The sequence below is a fragment of the Ictidomys tridecemlineatus genome, chromosome 5 (assembly GCF_052094955.1).
Source record: "Ictidomys tridecemlineatus isolate mIctTri1 chromosome 5, mIctTri1.hap1, whole genome shotgun sequence".
Lineage (NCBI taxonomy): Eukaryota > Metazoa > Chordata > Mammalia > Rodentia > Sciuridae > Ictidomys > Ictidomys tridecemlineatus.
Window position 1 is genome coordinate 138,643,919 of NC_135481.1, and position 22,753 is coordinate 138,666,671.

The 22,753-nt window shown below is 39.9% G+C and overlaps 1 protein-coding gene across 2 annotated transcripts in view; it reads right to left on the minus strand.

Annotated features, from left to right (window-relative positions):
* Positions 1-17,973: 17,973 nt before the first annotated feature.
* The window catches only part of Agbl1 (AGBL carboxypeptidase 1), a 704,812-nt gene continuing 700,032 nt past the window's right edge, over positions 17,974-22,753 (minus strand). Inside the window, exon 22 of one of the 2 annotated variants that reach the window (XM_078051197.1) lies at positions 17,974-20,741. In XM_078051197.1, coding sequence (XP_077907323.1) covers positions 20,555-20,741 — 187 coding nt within the window. In that variant the 3' untranslated portion in view covers positions 17,974-20,554. Of the gene's footprint in view, positions 20,751-22,753 lie in introns of both variants that reach the window. The other variant, XM_013356285.4, reaches the window with a different exon arrangement.

A 22,753-nucleotide genomic window follows, 5' to 3' on the forward strand; every position in this document is an offset into this window, starting at 1 on the left:
CACAGGAACAAACTAGATAAGACACATTTTTAATTCCTTTCAGCTTTATAATTCTATAATTACACAATCACATTTATCTCGTCCTTTAGAATACCAAACAGAACTACAAATAGGCATTTAATAAACATTGCTAGATAGCATCATTTTTTTTAATGTTTGTCTTCTCTTAAATCATTCTAGCTATTTTTGTTTCAAAATACTCAACTTAAGCTCCTGCAAATTGTGCATTTCATTTTGTTTATATATTTAGGCAACCATGATGCCTTCAGGGTTACGGTTATAAATGATGATATTGGCTTGTTTTAAGAAGCAAATAACTCCAGGAAAATGTGTCCCAGTAGAATTCAAAATATTAATATTTCAACCCAAAGCACATCCCCCACAACTACATACACACATACAGAACCAAGGAAATGAAAGTCTTGTTAGCGTGGAGATGATTACAACAACAGAAAACGGCACTAATCATTCTGTTGCTATTTTGCTTTCTCTGAGAGAATTTAGCACTTTTTAATGTAGATTCCCAGGAAACACTTATTGAGTTATCCTAGGTTTTCCTTTGTCACCATTTTATTTCAGTAGATTCCCCATATCCTGATGTGGACAATTGACACGTAGCAGATAAATGAGTTTCCTTTCACTCAATTGCCAACAATAATTGTTTAATTTTTAACGGAATTGTGAGCAACAAGAGAAAACTAAGCCCTTGAGGACATAATTAAATGATTACTTCTAAGTAAGCATTCCAGAGTCCTCTCCTGGTTTTGGGTAATTATAGAGTAAATATCTCTTTTGCCCCCAACAGGATGAACATCCTCCTTCATTGGCAACTGCTAACTTTTCCTTTCCCTTGCCAATCCCTTCTGTTTACATAATAGTTAGATCCATTGTCACCAGCATCATTTTATCCATTCATGGTTGCTTGAAGTGGGAGGTAGGACAGGGTTTTATTTTCACACTAGAGGGTTTTTCAAAGACAGATAACTTACCTCCAGTAAGTTAACCTTTCATCGTTAAACTGAAACAGGAAGCTAGGTCTCCCACCTCCCATTCTCTGGTGTGGGGTGGATGGAGAAGCCATTGACTATATTATTCTTCATCATATTTCTGTGTCCCTCTTTTTTTTTAGCACTTGGGACAAGACAGTAGAGAAGAGAAATGGCAGCATAAGGATAGAAAGTGAATTGTATAGATTCACAATAACCAAATTACAAATTCTTTTTGCCTCTCTGCTCACCACAGTGCTAAGAGATTATAAAATTGAAGAAAGGCAGGTAGGCAATCTCCAGAGAGAGGCATCTTCTGGTTTACATGGTCCAGAGAGCATGCCCTGTTTATCTCTGTGAATTGTGACCATGATATATAGGACTTCAGTTCGATGCCAGAGATGAATGCCAATGACCATAAAGAAGGCTTTTATTGGGAGTTTGCCAGTTATACTCAAAGCTAAAACATGTTGGCTTTCTGGAAAGCTCAGATTCTTTCAAAGATCAGTAGGCTGATTAGTAATATCAAGCAGTTCTGACGGTTTGGAAATCTTAGAGTGTTGCACTGTTTATCTGAAAGGAGCTTCTGGATTCTTATATAATTTTGCAATTTCTACACTAGATCTTCTCACTCTTGAGTGTTGATGCCACTTGGATGCTTCTCCCCCTCCTGTTTCTGTCTGACTATGTTGACCCAGGGGATAGAAATTGATCAGAAGCATCAGATCTCTGAGATGGTATTCAAGGAATGTAATCAGTCACCAGAATGGTGACACACAGGTAGCCCACACTGCGTATTGTCCAGAAGCCTAGGAAGAGACACTGCAAAGCTGCTTCCTTAAAAATCACATTGATGAATTTCTATCCAGAACCACAACGGAAAGGCTTTGTGTTAGTCAGATTTTTGTGACTATGACTAAAACACCTCAGAGTTTCAGAGATTCAGTGCAAGATCAACTGACTCCATTACTCTTGGCCTACGTGAAGCATATTGTGGCTGAAGGGTGTGGCAGAGGATGATTATTGGTAAGGTCATGGCAGCCTGGAAGCAGAGAGAGAAGTGGCTACCAGGGAGATGTACCCTTCCAGGGCTCTCCACCAGTTACCCACCCCCTGTAGCTATTACCACCTAGTGAGTTCATCCAGACTAGGATGGACTGGACGGAGTAGGTTCAAGCTCTCACAATCCAATCATTTTGCCTCTGGAAATGACTGGATTAACTCAAGAGCTTCTGGATGACACTTCATATCCAAATCAAAACACCTTAAAAAAGTGTTTCACCCTATGCTCTTCCCTACTGAAAAAGTCTAGGCCAGGTTCCATTACTGCCAGTGTTTACATCAGATTCTTTCTTATTAAAAGAATGTTTCAAGTTCTGATTCAAGGGGACTGAATCATGGTCCATGAAAATGAAATGAGAAAGAACATAAGTGAATGCTGGAAAAGGAAGGAGGAAAGAACAGACATTGGAATAGGTTGTCAAGAAATCATAAATTAACCCAGCTTGAATTAACATGCAGCAAGTTCTCACATAAAAATAAAAAATGGAAAATATGTGAAAACTGTATTGGTTTCATTCATACAAATTAGATACTCCTCGATTGCCAGAAATGTGATTAGAAGAGATTGGGGTAGAAAAGGCAGAGGGGCAAATTCAAAATTGTTAAAAGAAGGATAAAATTCATATAATTTACATAAGCAAGCAAGAAACCCATGTGGCACGTGGGAGAAAAGGAAAGGCAGATCTGAATGATAGGGCACTCATTGTGAAGACTCCCATCTTCTTACACATTCCTTAAGGTTCTTAACATGTCCAGTGTAAGGGAGAGAGAGCAATAGGGATGAAGTAAGTCAACCCTGGGTTCAAATAACTGCTCTTCTCTGGATTGGCTCAATAATCTCAGGCAAAGGGCTTTAAATCTGAGTCTCAAAGAAAATTGGGTTCATTTTTAGTGCTGATATGAACCCAGACCAGAAAATTATTCTACAAACAAGGAATCTCTGGAGTCAGGCCCTACCTGGACCTTCCACATGAGCTGGGTGCTCTGTCTTTGCCTCTCTCTGGACCTCTGCTACAGGCTGGTCCACATTCTACCTCTTCTCTAACACTCTTCTCTCTGTATCATAGATTTTGACAATACAGGGGCTCAGCATCTTTATAATTTCAGTTTGTATAGCATCAATTCATGGCTTCCATTGTCTTGTAATTAAAAATCTTCTCCAAGGTGAATAAATCATAATTTTGATATTCTTAATTTAAATGGCCTATTCAGGGATCTGATTGAACTAGTTTCTTTTGTTTTTATCTATTCATTTACTTATTTTGGAACCCACAGGTGCTTTACCACTGAGCCACTTCCCCAGTCCATTTTTTACTCTTTATTTAGAGACAGGGTCTCACCAAGTTGCTTAGGGCCTCACTAAATTGCTGAATCTGGCTTTGAACTTGTGATCCTCCTTCCTCAGCCTCCTGAGCTGCTGGGATTACAGTTGTGCACAGCTAAACCCAGCTATGCATTTATTTTTGTTTACTGAAAACACTACTTATATACAGGAAGATACATTAATTTTAAATGAATAGCTCATACATACACCACAATTGCATCATCCATCTATATTTATGTATATAATTGTCCCTTGGTATCCTTGATGGTTTGGTATCCCCAATGAGCATCAAAATTCATGAATAATTAACTCCCTTATATAAAATGCTGTATTATATGCATATGACCTAGATACACCCTCTTATATACTTGAAATAATCTCCACATTACTTATAACATTTAATACATCAAGATGCTATGCAAATTGTTTTTATATCAGAATTTTTAGGACATAACACCAAGGAAAAAAGTCTACATATTTAGTACAGATGCAATTATTTTCCATCTGTGGTTGGCTGAGTCTCCAGATGCAGAATTTGTAGATACAGAAGACCTAATGTATACACACACTCACACACACACACACACACACACACACACAGGGCTGTGAATTTGTTGTCCTTGAAGTAGCTACTCACCTTTGCCCCAAAGATGCAAATGAGAGGGTTAGGTCATGTGATATACAATATAACAGTCTAGGTTTGTCCTTTTACCAGTGGCTTTGAGAAGAATGATTTCCCCAGAGGTCTGTGATAGGCAGATAGTTGCCATGATTGACATTTTTTGTACACTGGCATACAGAATTTTTTCCCAATGGCTGCTATCCATCATAATTATTAATATTATATTGTATCATTGATTCTTTATGTATTTACACAGCCTTCTGCCTGGTTCTTAGTTTTAAAATAACTTTATCATTCACAACTCAGACTTCTTTTGAGACATAAGGAACAGATATTCTCAGTTAATCTTATGTAGTTTGATATAATATACAAGCAGTTTTCTTTGAAATGGAGATTTTATTCAAGTCAGTGCAGTAGTTCTCAAAGTGTAAATGTTGCTGTAATGATACACAGAAATTCTGGTGCTGGTTTCATGGTGGAATCCAATCCATCAAACTATTGATTTAATGAATTGACAAAATTTGATTCTACTTCTATTGTTAGTATGGCTTTTTCAGAATTATTCTACATATTTCTCAAATTCAAACTCTTCAACAAACAGAGATCCCATTGGTTTGGAAAGTCACCACCTGGTATAAGACTCTTAGAAAGTGCTTTCAAAGCAAGTCACTTTACAAGTCTAACCAATGCCTATCAATTGATAAGTTCCTTTCAGGTCTAAAGTCATATCCATGGTGCTCAGGATTTCACTGAGCAAAGCCACAATGACTTATTGACATTGACATTTAGCTGAGGCTTAGTACATGGCAGGTGAATGTCCCAATTTAGAAGAAAGATGCCATAGCTATCAAGTATCTTGCTTGGCCTGAATGTCTCAAGCTATTTGAACAAGTTTCTAGGATCAGATTTAATTACATACTTTTTGTTTAGAGAAGATTTATATCCTGAAGTTGATGTAAGAGGAAATACAGTCGGGGAGATGGAAGTTGGCTATCTATGCAGATCATACTCATCTGCATTAACTACATGTGTAAAAGATTGGGGAGCATAGAAAGAGACTCACAGACTGGAGAAAAGGAAAGCAGATAAAGTAACAGAGAAGCCTCATGAGAGGAAAGGACAGGAAAAGAGAAATCGAAAGAAATGGAAGAAAAGGAGCAGAGGTGTATGTTTTCCTTCCTCTGTCTGTCAGGGTTCTCCTGTTCTCTTTGGTCTAGAATGCCAGACTTTCTTTTTGAAAAGAGAACAAAAGCTCCCACCAGAGATGGGAAGTATGTCAGCACCTATTTGGTGGACAGCTACTCAGCCTACCTGTAGACATGAGGTAGCTGTAGCACTTCTAAATACAGAAACCCTCTCTACATTCTCTGAGACACCAGAAAGAACATTAAAATTAAAATAGAAGAAAGTGTTTATGGTCGGTGTTAGAGAAATTTTCCTGACTATTTGTATTATAATATATTTTCTTAAAGAAACTGATGTTCCTATGTCCTATGATGAAAACATCATATGGGTTAGGACAATGGTTCTCAAAGTATGGTCCCTAGACCACCAGCATCAGCATCACCTGGGAATTTGTTAGAAATGTAGTTTATCAATATTTTATGATAGACTTGTTGAATCAATCTCCAGGAGTGGGGCCTATTTCTGTTTTAATAAGCCACCCAACGAATTTTTGTGTGCCTGAAGTTTCAGAGACCCAATACAGGGAAATGTTGTGATTCTCTTTATGCCCATGGAGACCATATGGTATCAAAAAGTGAAGTACAAATTATCCAGGTAACCTCTGAACAATCTGGATCTGGTATCTTTCCCTCCACAGTTCTCTCTTTGCCTGTCAAGCTTCTTCCCACTTAGTAAGTTTGAGAGCTGTCATGCCTCTCTCTTCTCAAGACAGAATAAGCTGAGAACCTAGACAAACAACATTCCTGCTGGGCCACCTTCTCATCCATTATATTTCCTGGGATCATAAGGAATTAACATAGAGCTTTTCAACAGAAGAGCTCCTTCAAAGCTAATATTAGGACAGGGCCTTGCTACAAAGTAATATACTGACCATCATCCTATTCAATAAACTCTGGCCATCCTGGAAGTAAAATTGAGCCTTGATGCACCCCATTAAGTTTATACACCTTTCTCCCCTAAATGGAATTTAAAGTTATCCGTGTCCTTGCCAATGAAGTTCACGCATTTGCCATTGCAAAGCAATGCCCTTTCAGGTAGATGTGTGAGCAGCACTTACCAGCCAACCAATCCCAGAGTGAATGTGTGTGCGAGTGTGTGTGCACATGGGCATGTTGTAAATAGACACGTTACAATACAAGGAATTTAATTCTACTTGGAGGTCCTATCATAACAGAAAATTATACGCAAATAAAGTAAAATAATTTTAAAGAGACTCATGTACCTGTACATGTACTCTTTTTTTTTCTTTTTTATGGGTACATGTCATAAGTATTTTACTCTGTTTTGTTATCTCATTTGATGGATCCAGAAAGTTATAAAGATATCATGGTCTCATGGGTAAAGCAGATTTTTTCCAACTCATATGATTTCAAATCTTGATATTGCACTGTATAATTTTGGGTGCTTTTTAATCTCCCTAATTAACTTCTCCTTAATTATCTAGTCTGAACAATGTGAAAAATAATATTTAACATGAAGTTTTATAGCAAACATTTTGTGAGATAATATTGGTAAACAAGTTGAAATTGGAAGGGCAAAATAATGCACAATATTGTTTTAGTCAGCTTTTTCACTGCTATGACCAAAAAGGCATGACAAGAACAATTCTAGAGGAGGAAAAGTTTATTTGGCACTTATGATTTCAGAGGTCTCAGTTCATAGAGGGTTGGCTCCGTTGCTCGGGATGAGGCAGAATATCATGGAAGAAGAGGAAAGCAGGTACATACATGACCACCAGGAATCAGGGTGCTAAGCTAGGCTAACCAGGGACAAAATGTATACCCCAAAGGCATGCCCCCAATGACCCACCTCCTCAAGACACACCCTACCTACCTATAGTTACCACCCATTAATCTGTCAGCAGATTAATGCCCTGATTAGGTTGAAGCTCTCATAACCCAGTCACTTCACATCTAACTATCTTGTATTGTCTCACACATGAAACTTTTGGGGGACATCAATTATCTAAACCATAACAAATACAATTTAAAAAACACAGTCTTGTTTTCAGGGAGTAAATGGTGTAATTGCAGAGATGTATTAGACACATGAACAATCAAATCACCTTAAAAGAGATTAATGGCCAATTAGTTGAGCATGAAAGGATATAGTTAATAACACAATAAATGATTTAAGATGGAAAAACAAAAATAAAAGCAGGAGTTATAGGAGATCTTCAGACCAGGGATGATTTGAGATTTGAATTGTTCCTAGAATGGAGGGAGGAAGAACATGGACAGGTGAGGAGGTAAGAACACGGAGAAGAGGCTTTGTAGACATTAGAGAGGCCACTTTGGCTGAGAAGTTGTCCTTAGGGCCCCGTGTATTTGCAGATAAGTCTAGAAAGGCAGGATAGAGTGGGATCCATGTAGGAGACTTTGAATGTCAAGCCAATGCATCATATGTACACTGAAGGAGGCTGTCTTTCCAATTCACTTCAATTGGTACTAAACTCACATAACTCAATGGATCTAGTCACCCCTTACACCCATTCATCATCATTTCAAAGTTATCTGGTGTAAGGGGGAGATAGAGAATGAAGCCTCCAGTTCAGTGTTATCCTCACCTGACTGCTGTGTGCAGCCAATGTAATGCCATCCCTTCTACCACTGTCCCTCAGTGACCTTCATCTGTGGCACTTCCCTTGTGACAATGCTCTGTGTGGGGACACTTTGATTTTTATGACTCTTCCCTGCCACACACACATTTTCCAAGTCACATTCAGAAAATCTCCATCTGGTTCTTAAGGACTTTTACAGAAGCTCTGATAATAAACAGATTATTATTATTATTATTATTATTATTATTATTATTATTATTTTGAAATTCCCTAAACCAGTACTTCCTTCTATCCTCATTGTTTATTGTGATCCTCAGATTTTGCATTTTAATTCTTCTCATTGGTAATTGCTCCCTAGAAATCTTTACTTGTTACCTCATTTTCACTTAGATTGTTTCATTATGAATCTTTTTTAGTTAGTGTTGGATGATGAATGAAAAATAGTTTAGATTCCTTTTAGATCATGTTTGGTATTCTGTGTCATTTAGTGGCATAATTCAGAACATTTAAATTTACAGCTACAATTATTAAACATTGCCAGTTTTTTTTCTTCTGCTTAGTTGCTTTTAAAATTTTTTTTTAGGTTTTGATTTTTGCATATAAACTTCTTTGATTTTATCAGTGAATTGCCTATATTGATACTATTACTAATTATATGAAGGCACCACAAAATACTATTGTGGGAATAAATTTTGTTTTATATTTATTAGCCTTTTATTGCTAATTTCTGATTTTGAACTAGTTATATTTTTAAGTATGTATCTTTATTTCTTCTGTAAATTAATATAGTGCTGCCCAGTCAATGGTAGATTGAAAAATTATATAATTGGCTCAGTTTACCTCTATGACTAAACATAAGATGTTTTCAAAATGCCCCATGGAGTAAGCACCAGTTTGCTAAGGCACTTTTTTGTATGTACCTGAGCACCTGCACTGCACAGCATTCAACTCAGGTGAGAAGAAATGCCCCAGGGATGTGGGGGTGATACATCAGTTCTTTGAGGACCTCACTCTGCACTGTGAACAACTCAGCCACCATCCAATGTTCCTGAAGGATACTTGGGGAGGACACACTTTGAGAAAATCTGCACCTTGGGAAAAGTTTTATAACTAGCTAAGATTTAGAATGCAAGATGAGGAAACTGGGCCAGGGAGACACATCACATATAACCATGAGATTAAAGTCTCAGTTCTAGACAGGCTGATGGTCCATGTGTGCCATGTCATGTTCTATCTGCATCTTATACTGTCCCACTGCAGAGCTCCGGTCCCCAGCTTGGGAGAAAGGAAGGTGACATTCTGCCTAAGAGAGAAAATTTCTAGACAGACTGATGGAGTCAAGCATGGTTAAGAAATATGGCACAAACCTGAGTTCAACCAACTCAACAAGTAACCAGCTGTGCACTCTCCATCAACACTCTGTGCCCCACTTTCCTCAAATGTAAACTGGGGATAATAGTAATACCTACCAAATAGAGTTGTTGTGAAAATTCAGTGATTAATATCTTTAAAACTGACATTCTGTTTCTGCCCAGTGGAAAGCATTATGTAATATTTGCTAATATTAGTATTTGTGGCAAGCAAAATTATAACAATGAACTCTAATGGACTTTGCTCTTATAAAATCCTCTCCCCTTTTGATCATGGATGGAAACTGTGAATAGGATAAGATTTTTCTCTGGTGATTATGCCATGTTATAAGATAAAAGGGAGATTATCAAAGTGGTTTTAACCTAATCATACGAGCTCATTAAAACAGAGGGTTTTCCCAGCTAATAAAAGACGAACTCAGAGATTTAATGCAGGAGGGAGATTCAGGGGGTTGTTGCTAGCTTTGGGAAGTCACGTGACAAGGAATGCAAACAGACTCTAGGATTTGAGGATAGTCCACAGAGATGACAGCCAACAAGGCAAAGGGGATCCCAGTCCTACAACCACAAGGAACTAAACTTAGCCAACAACTCTACTGAGCTTGGAAACACTCTTACCCTGAGCTTCCAGATGGGAGCTCAAATTGGCTGACATGTTAATTTCAGTTTTGAGGCACTTTGAACAGTGAATCCAGGAATGTTCTCTGCTTTTCCGACTTATAGAACTGAAAGATAATAACTGGGAGTTGCTCTTTGCTGCTAAATTTGTGGTAATTAATTTTGCAGCAATGTTAAACACAGCCACAGATGTCAATATCACCTAAAATATTGTCCCTTACACCTGAGGCCCATTGAGAGCCCCTATCTTCTCCTTTTCCCTTGTTCTACTCAGATCCCATCAGGACTTCAGACAGCGAGGGTGCTTCCTAGGCTGAGGTCATCCTGTTGTAATATTATCCCCATACCCTCCAGCACAGGGAATCATGACACCCATTATAAAGCACTGTGAGAGAGCTTGCTGACAGCATCCTTATTCGTAATTTTTCTTGCTTTTATCACAAAAACTCTGCTTTTCCCAATGAGCACAAAATTAGTTTTCTTATAGATTTCATTTTCTTCTTAAGTCATAAAGTAGTATTTTTCCTTTAGAAGAAGACAGACCAACCGAGGAAATAGGATATAGGCAGTTCATCTTTGACAGTCCCCACAGATTTGAGTTGTGGCTTTAATCCACCCCTCTGGTCCCTGGTTTTGCTTATCTTTTGTATTGCCATGTGTCTCTGGTCCTGTCATCTTATGGTCACTTCAGATGAAAAACAAACAAAGCCAATTACAAAAACAAACAAACACAAATATTCAGGAAATGAGAAGCATCATTCAGGGAACTGTCTTGCTCTCTTCCTAGAATATTATTGCCTTATGGAAAACTAGGTGGACATCCATCCCAATGGAGTAGAAAGTAGGTCAGATAATCCTGTATCTAAAGTTGCTTTTTACTGAGTGGCCTTGTTGAAGTGGTTGGCTCACTTAGAGCACTGAGTTTTAAGTAGAAGTTAAGTAAAACTGAGAGGTAGAAATTGTTTGGGACTTGAAGGTATGACACCCTGGCTTCATAAAATAAATTGAGTATCACTTGAAACTAGGTAATGTTGATATGTCGCATTATAGATCTCCGAGCAAAAGTGTGCAATGAATCCCTCACATCTCTATGCCTGGGTGCCTGCAAAACAGGATCCAGACAAGAATACAGCCACCAGGGGAACACATGATATAGTTCAGAACATTCATGGCCATGATGAATAGAGATCTAGGAAAAACCATTTCATGATCCATAGCAGACACCCTAAGGGAAATACTGCTTATCCCAACCCAAATCTGATTTTGTCAGGGCCCTATTCCTCAGTGATATTTACTTAACCTCTGTTTGAAATTCTTTTTCATCTTTAAAATATTGCTCTGAACATTCATTTGAGGGAAACGTATAGGAAGCTACACATATTTCCCACACACGTCACCAACTACCACATGAGCCCACTGGGAATTTCTTCCAAAGGTCACATAGCACTTTCCTCTAGAAATATGGAAGGGAGGCTGAGCACATTAATTAAGATTAATTTTTACATAGGGGAAAGGATATTTCTTGACTAAGTCTGAAAGTAAAATGTTAGGAATTACAGATCCATTTCTAATTGAATTCGAAGAGGAAATTATGAAGGTAAGTTTGTCTGAAGAAAGAAAAAAAAAAGGAAGAAAGAACAAGGCTTGCACTGCCCCTGAGGACAATGAGTTATTTTTTCCCTTTTCTTTTATTGGTTCTTTTTAGTTATACATAACATTAGGAGTCATTTGACATAATTATAAAAACATGGAATATAATTTGCTCTAATTCAGTCCCCAGTACTTCTCCTTCCCCTCCCTTTTCCTTCCCTCTACTCTACTGAGCTTGCTGCTATTTACTTTTAGTTTGTTTTTTTTTTAATAGTGTTTTGTGGATGTACATGATGGTGAGATTCACTGTGGTATATTCACATATGCACATAGGAAAGTTAGGGCAGATTCATTTCCATATTCTGTCCCCTTTCCCTCCCACTCAGTTCCCTTCATCTAGTCTACCAATCTTTTATTTCAATATAATCTCTCTCTCTCTCTCTCTCTCTCTCTCTCTCTCCTCTCTCCTCTCTCCTCTCTCCTCTCTCCTCTCTCCTCTCTCCTCTCTCCTCTCTCCTCTCTCCTCCCCCCTTATTTTGGACTTGTTTCCACAAACCAGAGAAAACATTCAACCTCTAGCTTTCTGAGTCTGGCTTATTTCAGTTAGCGTTGTAGTCAGGAGCATGACATTTTAAGAAGTGTTAACCTGTGGGAGAAATGGGGAAGACTTTCCATACTTAGGGCAGATCCTGACTTGACCTCTCTACCAGACACACTGCATGCCCTATTGAACTGCTGACAGTCACCGTTTCCTCACTGACTGACTGAATCAAATATCACTAGAAACCAGCTTTTGGAGGGTTCAAAAACATTTACTGAGATTCTAAGAGTTGCAGATGGGGTGAAGCATGACCCCACCGTCCAGGAAATGACCTAAAAATAACACTAGATGTCACTTTGTTATGGGTCAGGATTTGTCTGAGGTCCTCTTTTCCATGCTGGGAGGTTCCCTTTCACTTGTCCTTTTTCCTACCCATGAACGACCCGAAATCTCTGTGATGTTCTAATACATAGAGGAGCAGCAATTCACCACTCTCCCCCAACAAAGCTCACTGTCCCAAATTCACAAAATTGACTTAGAGCATTGCAAAAGCAGTTTCCATCCGACTGGGTTCTGTACTTTTGGAAATTATGAGACCCTGAAAAGGTTGAACAAGGTTTGTAAGGTTGAGGGCTTCTCTGTTTTCTTGCCTTGTCACTGTTAAGTGACTGTCATCTGGGTGCATGCTGCATATAAGAGCACAGTGGCTACAGCATTTAATGTACTTAATAACTATGAGCTCCCTTTCCCTCACCCTCTTGCACACATCCTGCCCCAAATGGCCGGATCGGAAAGCCATTCTGATTGAGATCCCAAGTGTGTGCACAGAGGCAAAGAGGAAGCTGGGCCCCAAGTGCTGAGAGAGGAGGTCGATGAGGGCAGTTGGCCTGGGCCCAGGGGGAGGCCAGGGACAGGAGAGGGACTGTGTAAGAGCTCTCCCTCTGAACAACCAACAAAGAGTCAGCTAGGAGGAAGGAGCCAACTGTGCAGCAGAGAGAAAATGGGCGCGCGAGAGCAGCAGCATCTCTGCTCCATCTTCTGCATTTCCTCCCAGGGAGGCATCAAACTCCCATTTTCAAGAGTGCTTTAAATTCTAGAGTCCAGCCACCCAGCGGACCAATAAATTGAATTAGATTCTTGCCTACCCCACTCCTGAGTTTGCTGACTCAATTCAACCCCCTCCCCTTTAGTTCTTCCTGTTTATGTTGTCACTTTGGTTTATTATTTATTTTTAGCCCTGATTTCGGAAGCTTTTACTCTGCTGGGCCCTGGCAGGGTGTCAATGGCATTGCTCTTAGCTCTGAAAAGATCATTGTGCAGGCCTGGCCTCCATTCTTCCAGAGACAGAGAGCTAGTGTCGCCACCTCACGCTGCCTCTTCACCCGCCTGGCCAGCCTGGGGACCCTGGCATTCCCTGCAGCCTGGCCAGTGCAGCCTTAGTGAGTATTAGAAATGCAAGTGACCTTAGGTCTCTGGTCCAGGCCCTCACTCTCAAATGGAAAAACTGAGACCCAGGGGAATGAAGGGTCATTCCCAATGTCACACATCAAAATGACAGATGTAGATCCTGAACCTTGGAATCGTAATTTCTAGTGTGATGTTTTTCTACACACCAGAGAATCATGTAGGGAACAAAATCATCATTTCCTCAATTTCACCAGAGTGTATGCTCTATTTTTATTATTTCTTTGTTTCTGGACTCTGAATGGACTTATATGAATGGAAAAATAAAAAGGACTAGAACATCAATAGGAGTTCCTCCAGTACCCACTGCTCTTCTATTTGTTATTGTTTTTCTTTAAGAAATACATTTCTTTCTTTCTTTCTTTTTTTTTCCCCCTGAGCCAGGAGCAGCAAGCTGGTGCAGTGCGCCTCCTCGGACTGGCTACAGTGGCAATGAAGGGACACGCTTCAGTCCCCAGGACAATGGTCTCTTTGAGTGGGAATATACCGAACCAGAATTACAAGTGTGCAAGAACAAACAAGGCTGGAGTCAATCTAAAGTTGTTTTACACTCTGTTTTATTAAAGTCAATGCATTTCCGTTCCTATGTGCCCAGCCTAGGCTTGCTTAATTATAGATACCCAGGGTGAATGCTAATGGAGACAGGACAGGCCCTGTGATTGGAAACCAAGGCCCTTTTCTGACCTCTACAGGCCATTTGGAGGAAAAAGAGGATGCTGCTTCTGGAAAATGACAGACCAGGAGGCACCACTGACAGGAGCTGAGGGAGATTTCTCCTTACAGCTTTGAGTCTGTGCATTCTGCTTTCCTGTGGCTCTACTATCTGTGTTTGACAGGCTACTGAGGCAATGTGTAGGTCATTCTTGGGAGAACTTTGTAATGGAAATTAGGAGCTCCTTCATTCAACATATATTTAATGAAGCCCACCATGTCTCCTGCATGGCATTCTTCAAGTGTAGGAGTGAACAAAATCGTCTTTGTTCTCTAAGAACTACAGTCTGGTTGAAGGAGAGAAGAGTTCAAAAGCAACACTATGCAACAAAACTGATAGCATTTTTTCAAGATGCTATGGGTTCTTAGAATCAAATCATAGGAGATTTCCTGGAGTTTCCTTTTACATTCAGCTTGTGCTAAGAGAGGAGACCAGAAACTTATATAGTGGGTAGATCAGGAAGTGTTCAAGTGCCAGGTTTTGTTTGATTTAGCCGTACAACCTAGGTAGCCAGTGAGCAGATTGTAAGCAGCAGAAATAGAAGTCATTTTTCATTCCAAATACCATCTGGCTGCCCAGAGAGAACAGAGTTGGAGAGGAGGCAAAGCCAGGTGAGAAGAGTAGGGAGGAAATGGCTGCTGAAATCCAGGTGAGAAATGGCTGAGGAAGAAAGAGCACTGGACAGACACAAGCTAATGCTAAGGGTCAGACTCAACCACACTGGTAGCTTAATCCATTCATTGAAGAGTTGAGAGTCTGCTTTGGACTTGAGCTAGGTACCAGGCACACAAAGAAACAAGGCAACACAGATTCCCAACAACATGATCAAGTTCAGGGCCTTGGGATATAAACTTTGATGAGAGGAGATGGTGAATAGTCTAGATTTGAACCTGTTTTGTTTGAAGTGAAATAGATGTTACTCAGAGGTGTCTAGTACAAGCTATTTATATTTGGGTCAAAGACTGAACAACAAAAAACAACATACTTTCTGAGACAAGCCTTTAAAAGAGCTTTAGGGATCTTTAAAGAAGGACTCAATACAATGCTCTTGAGAATGGTAGATGGGAAGTACTCATATTCAGCCCATGTTTGCTGCAACTTTCCTTTGCTGTGGTAAGTATTATGTTCTTTCTCTCTGGGGAAGTGGAAGAACCATGAGTTGGGAAGTCAGACATCTGTAAGAATGATCTGCAACTCCATATTTCATCAAAATCTCCCCCCTATGTATAGCTGAGCTTCATTTTGAAGATGACACTCACACATCCATCTCTGTCAGAGTTGAGAGTGACAGCTAAATGACCTGAACAGACCAGGAACACAGGCAGATGTTTCCTCCTCTAACACCTTCTAAAACAACATCCTCTTCCATCTAAAAGCACTCATGTTTCAGATCCATGCTATGGATGTGTGGAAGGCAAGACTGTCAGCAAAGAGCCTCCTCATTCCAGTCCATAGTCAGGATAGAGCTCAGCTCTCTGCCATGTTTTAACCTGTTCCGGAAGGTCAAGGCCATGAAACATCCCAAGTGGATTTCTCAAACCATTTTGCATAATAGCTGTTCTTTCCTCAGGGGGTGGTCATACTATTCATGTGCTAATCAAGTGGTATTGACCCAAAAAGGTCATGAAATGTACCCAGTATAGAATAATTCATTTTCTTCCATCATTTGTTAAATAATTCTTAAGTCCAATGTTCTCCTCTGGTCACTTTTCATGAGATCTGGATATGGTTCTCCCAAGAATGACCTATAGCATGTGCTCTCTTCTGAGGATTACTAAACCCATTTTACTCTGTGACTCAACCAGGTCCAGAATATATGTATCCTTGGAGACCAGCTGGTGTCTTGTTCCAATGATGGATGAAGCCTCAAGTTCTACCCAAAAGCTATCCATTTCCATTTCTGTGTGACAGAATGGCCAAAAATGATCACATAGATACCTCTTGACTTTGTAAACTGATGTCTCTCACTCTTTGGTCTCTTGCTTAAAACCCCAGATCTATCACATTGTGTGTGTGTTGGGGGCGGGGGGAGGATGAGTTCTCAAGCTCAATTTCATCTTCTTTGTGTTGAAATGTATGTGAGAGATGTTTTTCAGTTTTATATATATACAGTGGTATCTTTTATATTGTTAGGCACTCCAATCCATTTTTATCTCAAAATTCCCTTTTCCCACTGTCTTTTTTCCCTAAACAACACATTTTTATCAAGAATCATTCAGGCACACGTGAAGCCAAAATGAAACACAAACAAGAGAGGACATCTGTTGGGCAGACAGCAGCAGGCTCCAGACCTGATGAATTATTATTGCCCAAAAAGCTCTCATGGTGAGTACCAGGATACTGTCTGTGTGTCTTTCCAAGACTGGAGCTGGGGGGCCAGAGTGAGAGGTACCATCATGACAAAACAAATCCATCACTCTAATGAGAATCCAAATGTGCAGATCCACCGTGCAGGTCACTGTGCTGAGTCCCTAACAAGGATGACTTATGTCAGGCATTTCATGGAAGCCTCTTCCCTTGGCAGCGGGCAGAGGCTCCTCTTGGAATATGAACTCGACTTTACAGCTTAGTTTTCTGGGCTGATAAATGGAAGTTGCACTTGAGAATTTCTCTTCCCTTTAGAGGTGTAATGTGACCTTCTTTGAATTGGCAACCCTCAATGGGAGCTTGTAACTCAGTGGTCAGGATATTTTCAGGTGTACTTTGCAACTCTGAATCCTGTTTTGGGAGGCTCAGAAGAAACTGGTGCCAATGGATGGAATTCTTGGATGCTGACTCACTGACGGGTTTGCAAGTAGCAACCAGGCCTCCAAGTTGGCAGGATGCACCTGGGGCTGCACTGACAGTTCTCAGCAAAGGGAGCCTGTGGTCCAGAGCATCTGAATGAATATTCCCAACCTCTGGCAACATTTAAAGATGCTGTCTCTCTAGTCTCCTAACTCTATTTAAATACTCTCATAACACAGAAGAGGATAGGACCTCACACTGCAAACAGTCTTCCATGGCAACTATCAGCTTGAGAGATGAGACTGCACTTTTGTTAGGTGTCCCCTTATTGAAACTTATTTTCCTTTATATAACAGAGACTCAGATTTGAGATGGAAAATGGAAGAGTTTAAGGAAAACATAAGGATTCCATTAAGATGTTGACATCAGGGTTAGAAGGTATGGCAGGGCCACATTTTTGAACACCTTCAATGTGTCAAGAAGTGTGCTAGATATAAGGAGAGATGCCAAGATCCATGTATTTTAGAGGTCACTACTCAGTGGTGTATGCAGTAAAGGTACAAAAGCATATTAATAGTACAATAGAGGCATAGAAGGGAGTTATATAACTTGTCTTGGGATAATTACAGGGAGAAAGGGAATTTTAAATGGATTTTGATGGCTCCAAATCATGTAACAGGATTCATCATTGACAGAGAAAAACTGTGAAATGATTTGAAAAATCAAACAGGACATTTAGAGATTTGTATGGCCCAGGAAGTGGTGGTGTATATATAGTAACAGGGGTAGGTCTGTCCAGATGTACCTGTCCTCCAATTTCCATTCTTAATGTACCTCTGGTTTGCAGAAATCATCTCTGGCTCAGTATCTCACAGGTTTCCAGTGTTCAGTATGGTCCCAAACTGCATTCATCTTCCCCTCACTGAAAACCTCTGTCTTTCAAATATGATACTGTCATACCCAGGAGTATTCCTCAAACTAGTAAGCAAGTATCACTCAGTCATAAACAAGTGTTGTGGTGGTAATGATACCTTTATCCTGATATGAGTCCTGGAAATGCCTCTGCTGAAAATTCCTATAAATACCCACTAACATCCAGAATGAAGTTCAACTTCTTCAAGGCAGGCCAAATATTGTCCGATATGACAGGTCTCTCTCTTTTCAATTCCATCTCTTGTTACTTCCCTCCATTTCCAACATAGAAATACATCCTTTAAACCACTCAGACTGAAGATTTTATTCCAGCCTCTGAACTTACCACAGGCCTTTGCACAACAACTTTCCCTGAGAGCTCATGCACACCCTTCAAGAATCATCTAAACCATCATCCCCTTGTGGTAAACTCTTACCACTACAACCATCTCTATTAGACTGGATGTTTTCCATATTATCCTTTGCATAGCTCCATAATGGTATGTGAGACTGTGTTTCATGCATCTCCAATTACTCTGAGTAAATTTTTCTCTACATTCTCAGAGCTGAGTAAAGCGGTTGACACATTGTGGGTGCCTAAGATACTTTTGTTGCATAGATGGATCAATAAATATTCCATGTCCCTGAACTTGCCACGTAGAAACTGATCGGTTCTAACCACTTCCTGTCAGAAATGTGATAGATAAGTAGAGATGAATCCCATAAACTGTTTTGGGCTGAGGTACTAATTGCAGATGCTGAGTGAGTCTTATATTCACTCCTCCCAACTTTTAAATTTCAACAAAATTATTTTCTTGACTCCTCAAAGCAAGGAAAAAATAGAAGATGTTGTGTTTGGGATTTCAATCCAGTGTCTCTGCTGTTTTATTCAAACCTCTGGTGTATGTTGTAGTAATCTGAATGTTTTAATGTGAAAGTTGGATGTACAATTTCTGAGAGATAATAAGAAGATTTAGAAAGAGGTTGGGAAAAAAAGAGGTTGTCAATAATGATATTACTTCCTTAAATCACAACAGGAAAAAAGAAAAGAAGCAAGAAGAAAGCCTTTCTCCATGCCTTGGGGCTAAACTATGGCAAAATTCACTCTGTGGCAAACTGTCAGTTTTCTCTGGGATTATCTAAATGTTTCCAAAACTCTTGTTGGTGGTTGGTATACATAAAAAAAAAATCTCTTTTGCAGGTATGTGATCACCCAATACACATTAATTCCCTTTTCCTTAGTTTTAAAAGTTCAAAATTTAGCTGGGCTTATTTCACAGAAAGACTAAATTTTCCAAAACCTTCCTTTGCAAATACTTTTAGTCATATATCACTTTCTGGATGATGGAATTAAGGAGAAATGTCTATATTACTTTTTGAAAGATAGGGAATACATTATTCCAACTATATTCTTCTGACTACTGTCTGGATGCAGACACAAGGACTGATGCTTCTGCAGCCATCCTAGATCAAGAGTAGAGGTAACACAGCAAAGGCAGAAAACTTACATAGAATCAGAAAACTGTACCATGTATCCATGACACCAGTTTTGGCCTCCCTATATCTGGAATTCCACATGAATGTAAGCACTCAAACCTTATAAAAACCACTATTTTGAATTTTCCATCTCTCACTGCCAAATCTAATCTTAACTAAATACATATAGCATTGGAACAAATCTATATTTTACTTACAGTACAACCTTCATTTTATCTCTCATTTTATATCTACCTCCTCTTTTCTGCCTGGGCCCTGTACTACTCATCACTCACTTTAAGTCACTCCCCTCTGTATGCTAACAGGCCATATTCCTCTTTCATTGGTTCTAGTCATTCCAAACTCCTAGTCTCCTCTCCTGTGTAGCTTCCTTCCTGTGTTCCTTCCAGCAAGAGGTAGCATTTCTCAACCAAGTAACCCCAGAAGATGTCCTATGTAACTGTGAGAATACTTACACAAATGCTCTGTGTTGTGGGGGGGAAATAAGCCAACATTATTGTGTAGCATATGCCAAGCTATGCACGTTTATATGCCATCTAATTTCGACTTCACAATCACTTTTTGATACAGATACGCTCACTCCTGTTGTATGCATAAAAAAAGCCTGCAGTTCAGGGAGATTTAATTACTTGCGTAAGTTTCCTAACAGGCAATTGTCAGATTCAGGATATGAACCACATCTGTCCGTCTGATTCTGAAATGAATGACTTTTCCAGTATATCTTGCTGTCTTCCAGTATGTGTTTATTGGTCTGAATATGTAAGATTTTGAAATTTGTGAGGAGGAATGACCGAGTCTTTTTGCATAGAATATAGTCTAGCATTGGCCTCCACCAGATCTGTACAATATAGACTGTTAGAGTAGGTCAAGGATAACACTTGCAATTAGTTGGTTGCACAGCCAGTACCAGAGATGCCTCTAGGACCCTCAGTGTCTCAGTGGTGCCCATGTGTATGCTGGGAAACTCAGATGCTATAGTATGGAGATAACACTCACATATGAGTCATCACTTTGAATTCTGGCAGAGGACCCAGGAAGAGAACCCAGCTTTTCTGCTTCTAGTCTCCTTAAGAGACAAGCACAGGAATGCAAGAGAGCTCAGAGAAGGCTTCAAAGGACCCACGGTAATCTTGAGATTACCATTGGATCCCATTCTAGGCATTGGCAGTATGCATAGGCCCCGAGGGCCTCCTAACAGTGCATGCAAAATGTTATGATTAGGAAGTAGCCCCCCTCCACACATAGGTAAATTCAGACAAGCTCAGAGGGTGGCTGAGCTCACACAGGCCAGCTTTTTGCCCTGGCTTGTACACACATTTGGTGATGAAGAGGGAGCATCATAACCACTGGATCAGTGGTTGGAGATACAGAGCTCTCTGGAACCTCAGGACTGTGAGATGCTGTCTCTTCTCCTCCCTGTACCCTCCTCTTCTTCCCCCTCATCTGTATTGAAGGCACACTCCTGGATCTGCCGGTCCAACTCAGCAAAGCTCCCTTCATGGCCCATGCTGCTGTCTGAGCTGTAGTCGATCTCCTCCATGCAGGCTGGCTCATCATCCAGCTCTGAAGTGCTACTGCTGCTGCTGTTGCGCCTGCCATGGGTACAGAGGGGAAGGGAGACAGAAAGAGGGAAGTGGAGAGAAAGGAGGAGAAAGGAAAAGTTAGCCAAAAGGTGCAGCATTTAACAATTGATTAGTACAGGAAGGTGGGCCTTACCCTCTCTGGGTTTTATTCTTAGACTTGCAGCTCTTTTAAATGTATTTTGCACACCCTCCTGTGCCCTAAGCTGCTAGCTTGAGACTGGGGAGAAAATCACATAGACTCTCCAGGCTTCTTTCTTCATTTGCCAGCAGAATTTGCATTTCTATGCCAATCAGAAGATGTGGACAACCTCACATATTTAGCATTTTCAGGGTAGTATAAGCTTAAAGTGCACAGGCCCAGAAGGCTGTCATTGGGAGTCTGAGAAGGTCATGCCTTCTACTCCCAGGAAAGAGTGGAACAGGAATCAGGACAGATAGAACTCAAAGCCCAAACGCTTCCCACTCTACCAAACAGCACTGTGAGTCATACTGCACAGCTTTCCTTGATCATGATGAATGGCTTATTGGAATTAGAAAATTAATCTAGGTTGAAATTAATAAATGAAACAATAGTGAGGAAACACTTTCTGTTTCTACTGTGTTTGTAATTCCCTCAAGATCTCTCCTCCAGTTTATTGACAAATGGAAGATCAACAGGGCCTGATCAGAAAAAGATAGAAGGAGACAGTAGGAATGTACCAAAGACCTTATAACAGATTGTGAGTGGGGAGAATTTCCTCTCCAGCAGCCCTATATCTCCTTCATTTGCATGAGATATCTTTTTTTCCTGAACACTCTCTAATCACTCCCTACTTAGGACTTAACCAATTAGGATTAGCAGCATGCTGAGTCTCTACCCTGTGATTTATAGACAGCAAGCACTTCATAAATCAGGCAGAACTGTTCATCCACCTGCCTCACCATAAACAATGAAATGGGTAATCAGAGGCATGGTTACTTGTTAGCTTGGGAAATGAATCGAAAGTCAGCGTTTTAATTGTCTGCTGACCAGTGTGAGCTGCTTCTGTGCTCTCCAGACCTTCTGCACCCTAAAATAAAGGTCTGGTGGGGGCATTGCCTGAGTGGAAAAGAATGGAAAGAAATATTAACCTTGTTTCCACAGCACCACGGCATGTCATATTTTATAGGCTGAATTGTGGATAATAAAGTAGTTGAATGAAGGAAAGTTAGAGCCACCCTAGCCATAATACAATCTCAAGTCAGCAAGAAGCCTGATTGTCAGAGACTCACTTGCCACCACGCTAGGTATAGAGGTGATAATGCAGTGTCAAGAGCCTGATTATAAATCCTGGCTATGGGATTTGGAAAAAGCCCTTAATCTTATAGAATGGCAATAATAATGTGTCAAGAGTTGAAGTGAATTCTAAATGAGAAAACACATGGATATTGTCTTGCAGAGTGCTTTGTGAAATAAAAAAAAATCAGAAGTTTTTAATTATGTCATTTTGTTGTGGATCCTAAAGAAAATAGTAAAACATGATGTGAAAGAACATTATGCATTTAAATTTGTAGGTTTGCAGCTGGGTTACTGCAATACTATTGCAAAGCCATCCAAATTGGCATTGCTAATAATTTTTCTGAAACATAATTTGTATTGTGTCACTTCCAAATCCAGAACTTTGCAGTAACTCTCCAATGCCTCTTAATGCAATGTGAGTATTGATGTGAACTTTCTTACAAGGTCCAGTTGGCGTGAGTCCATGAGTAAACATGATCAGTCTTACCCTAATAAGGTCCTGCCTTTCCGCCATGAGCAGTCTGCTCCAGTCACTCACGAACTTAGAACCTCCCAATACACGCACACTGATAAATGGATCTTGTTGGGATAATTCAAACAAAAAATACTTAATGTTTTGCTAAACTTTTACTCATGCAATCAGCTTCCCATACCTATAATAATCTTTCAATTTCTTGACATCCAACCAAATAAGGCATATTGTTTTTTTTTGTTTTGTTTTATTTTATATAAAAATAAATTT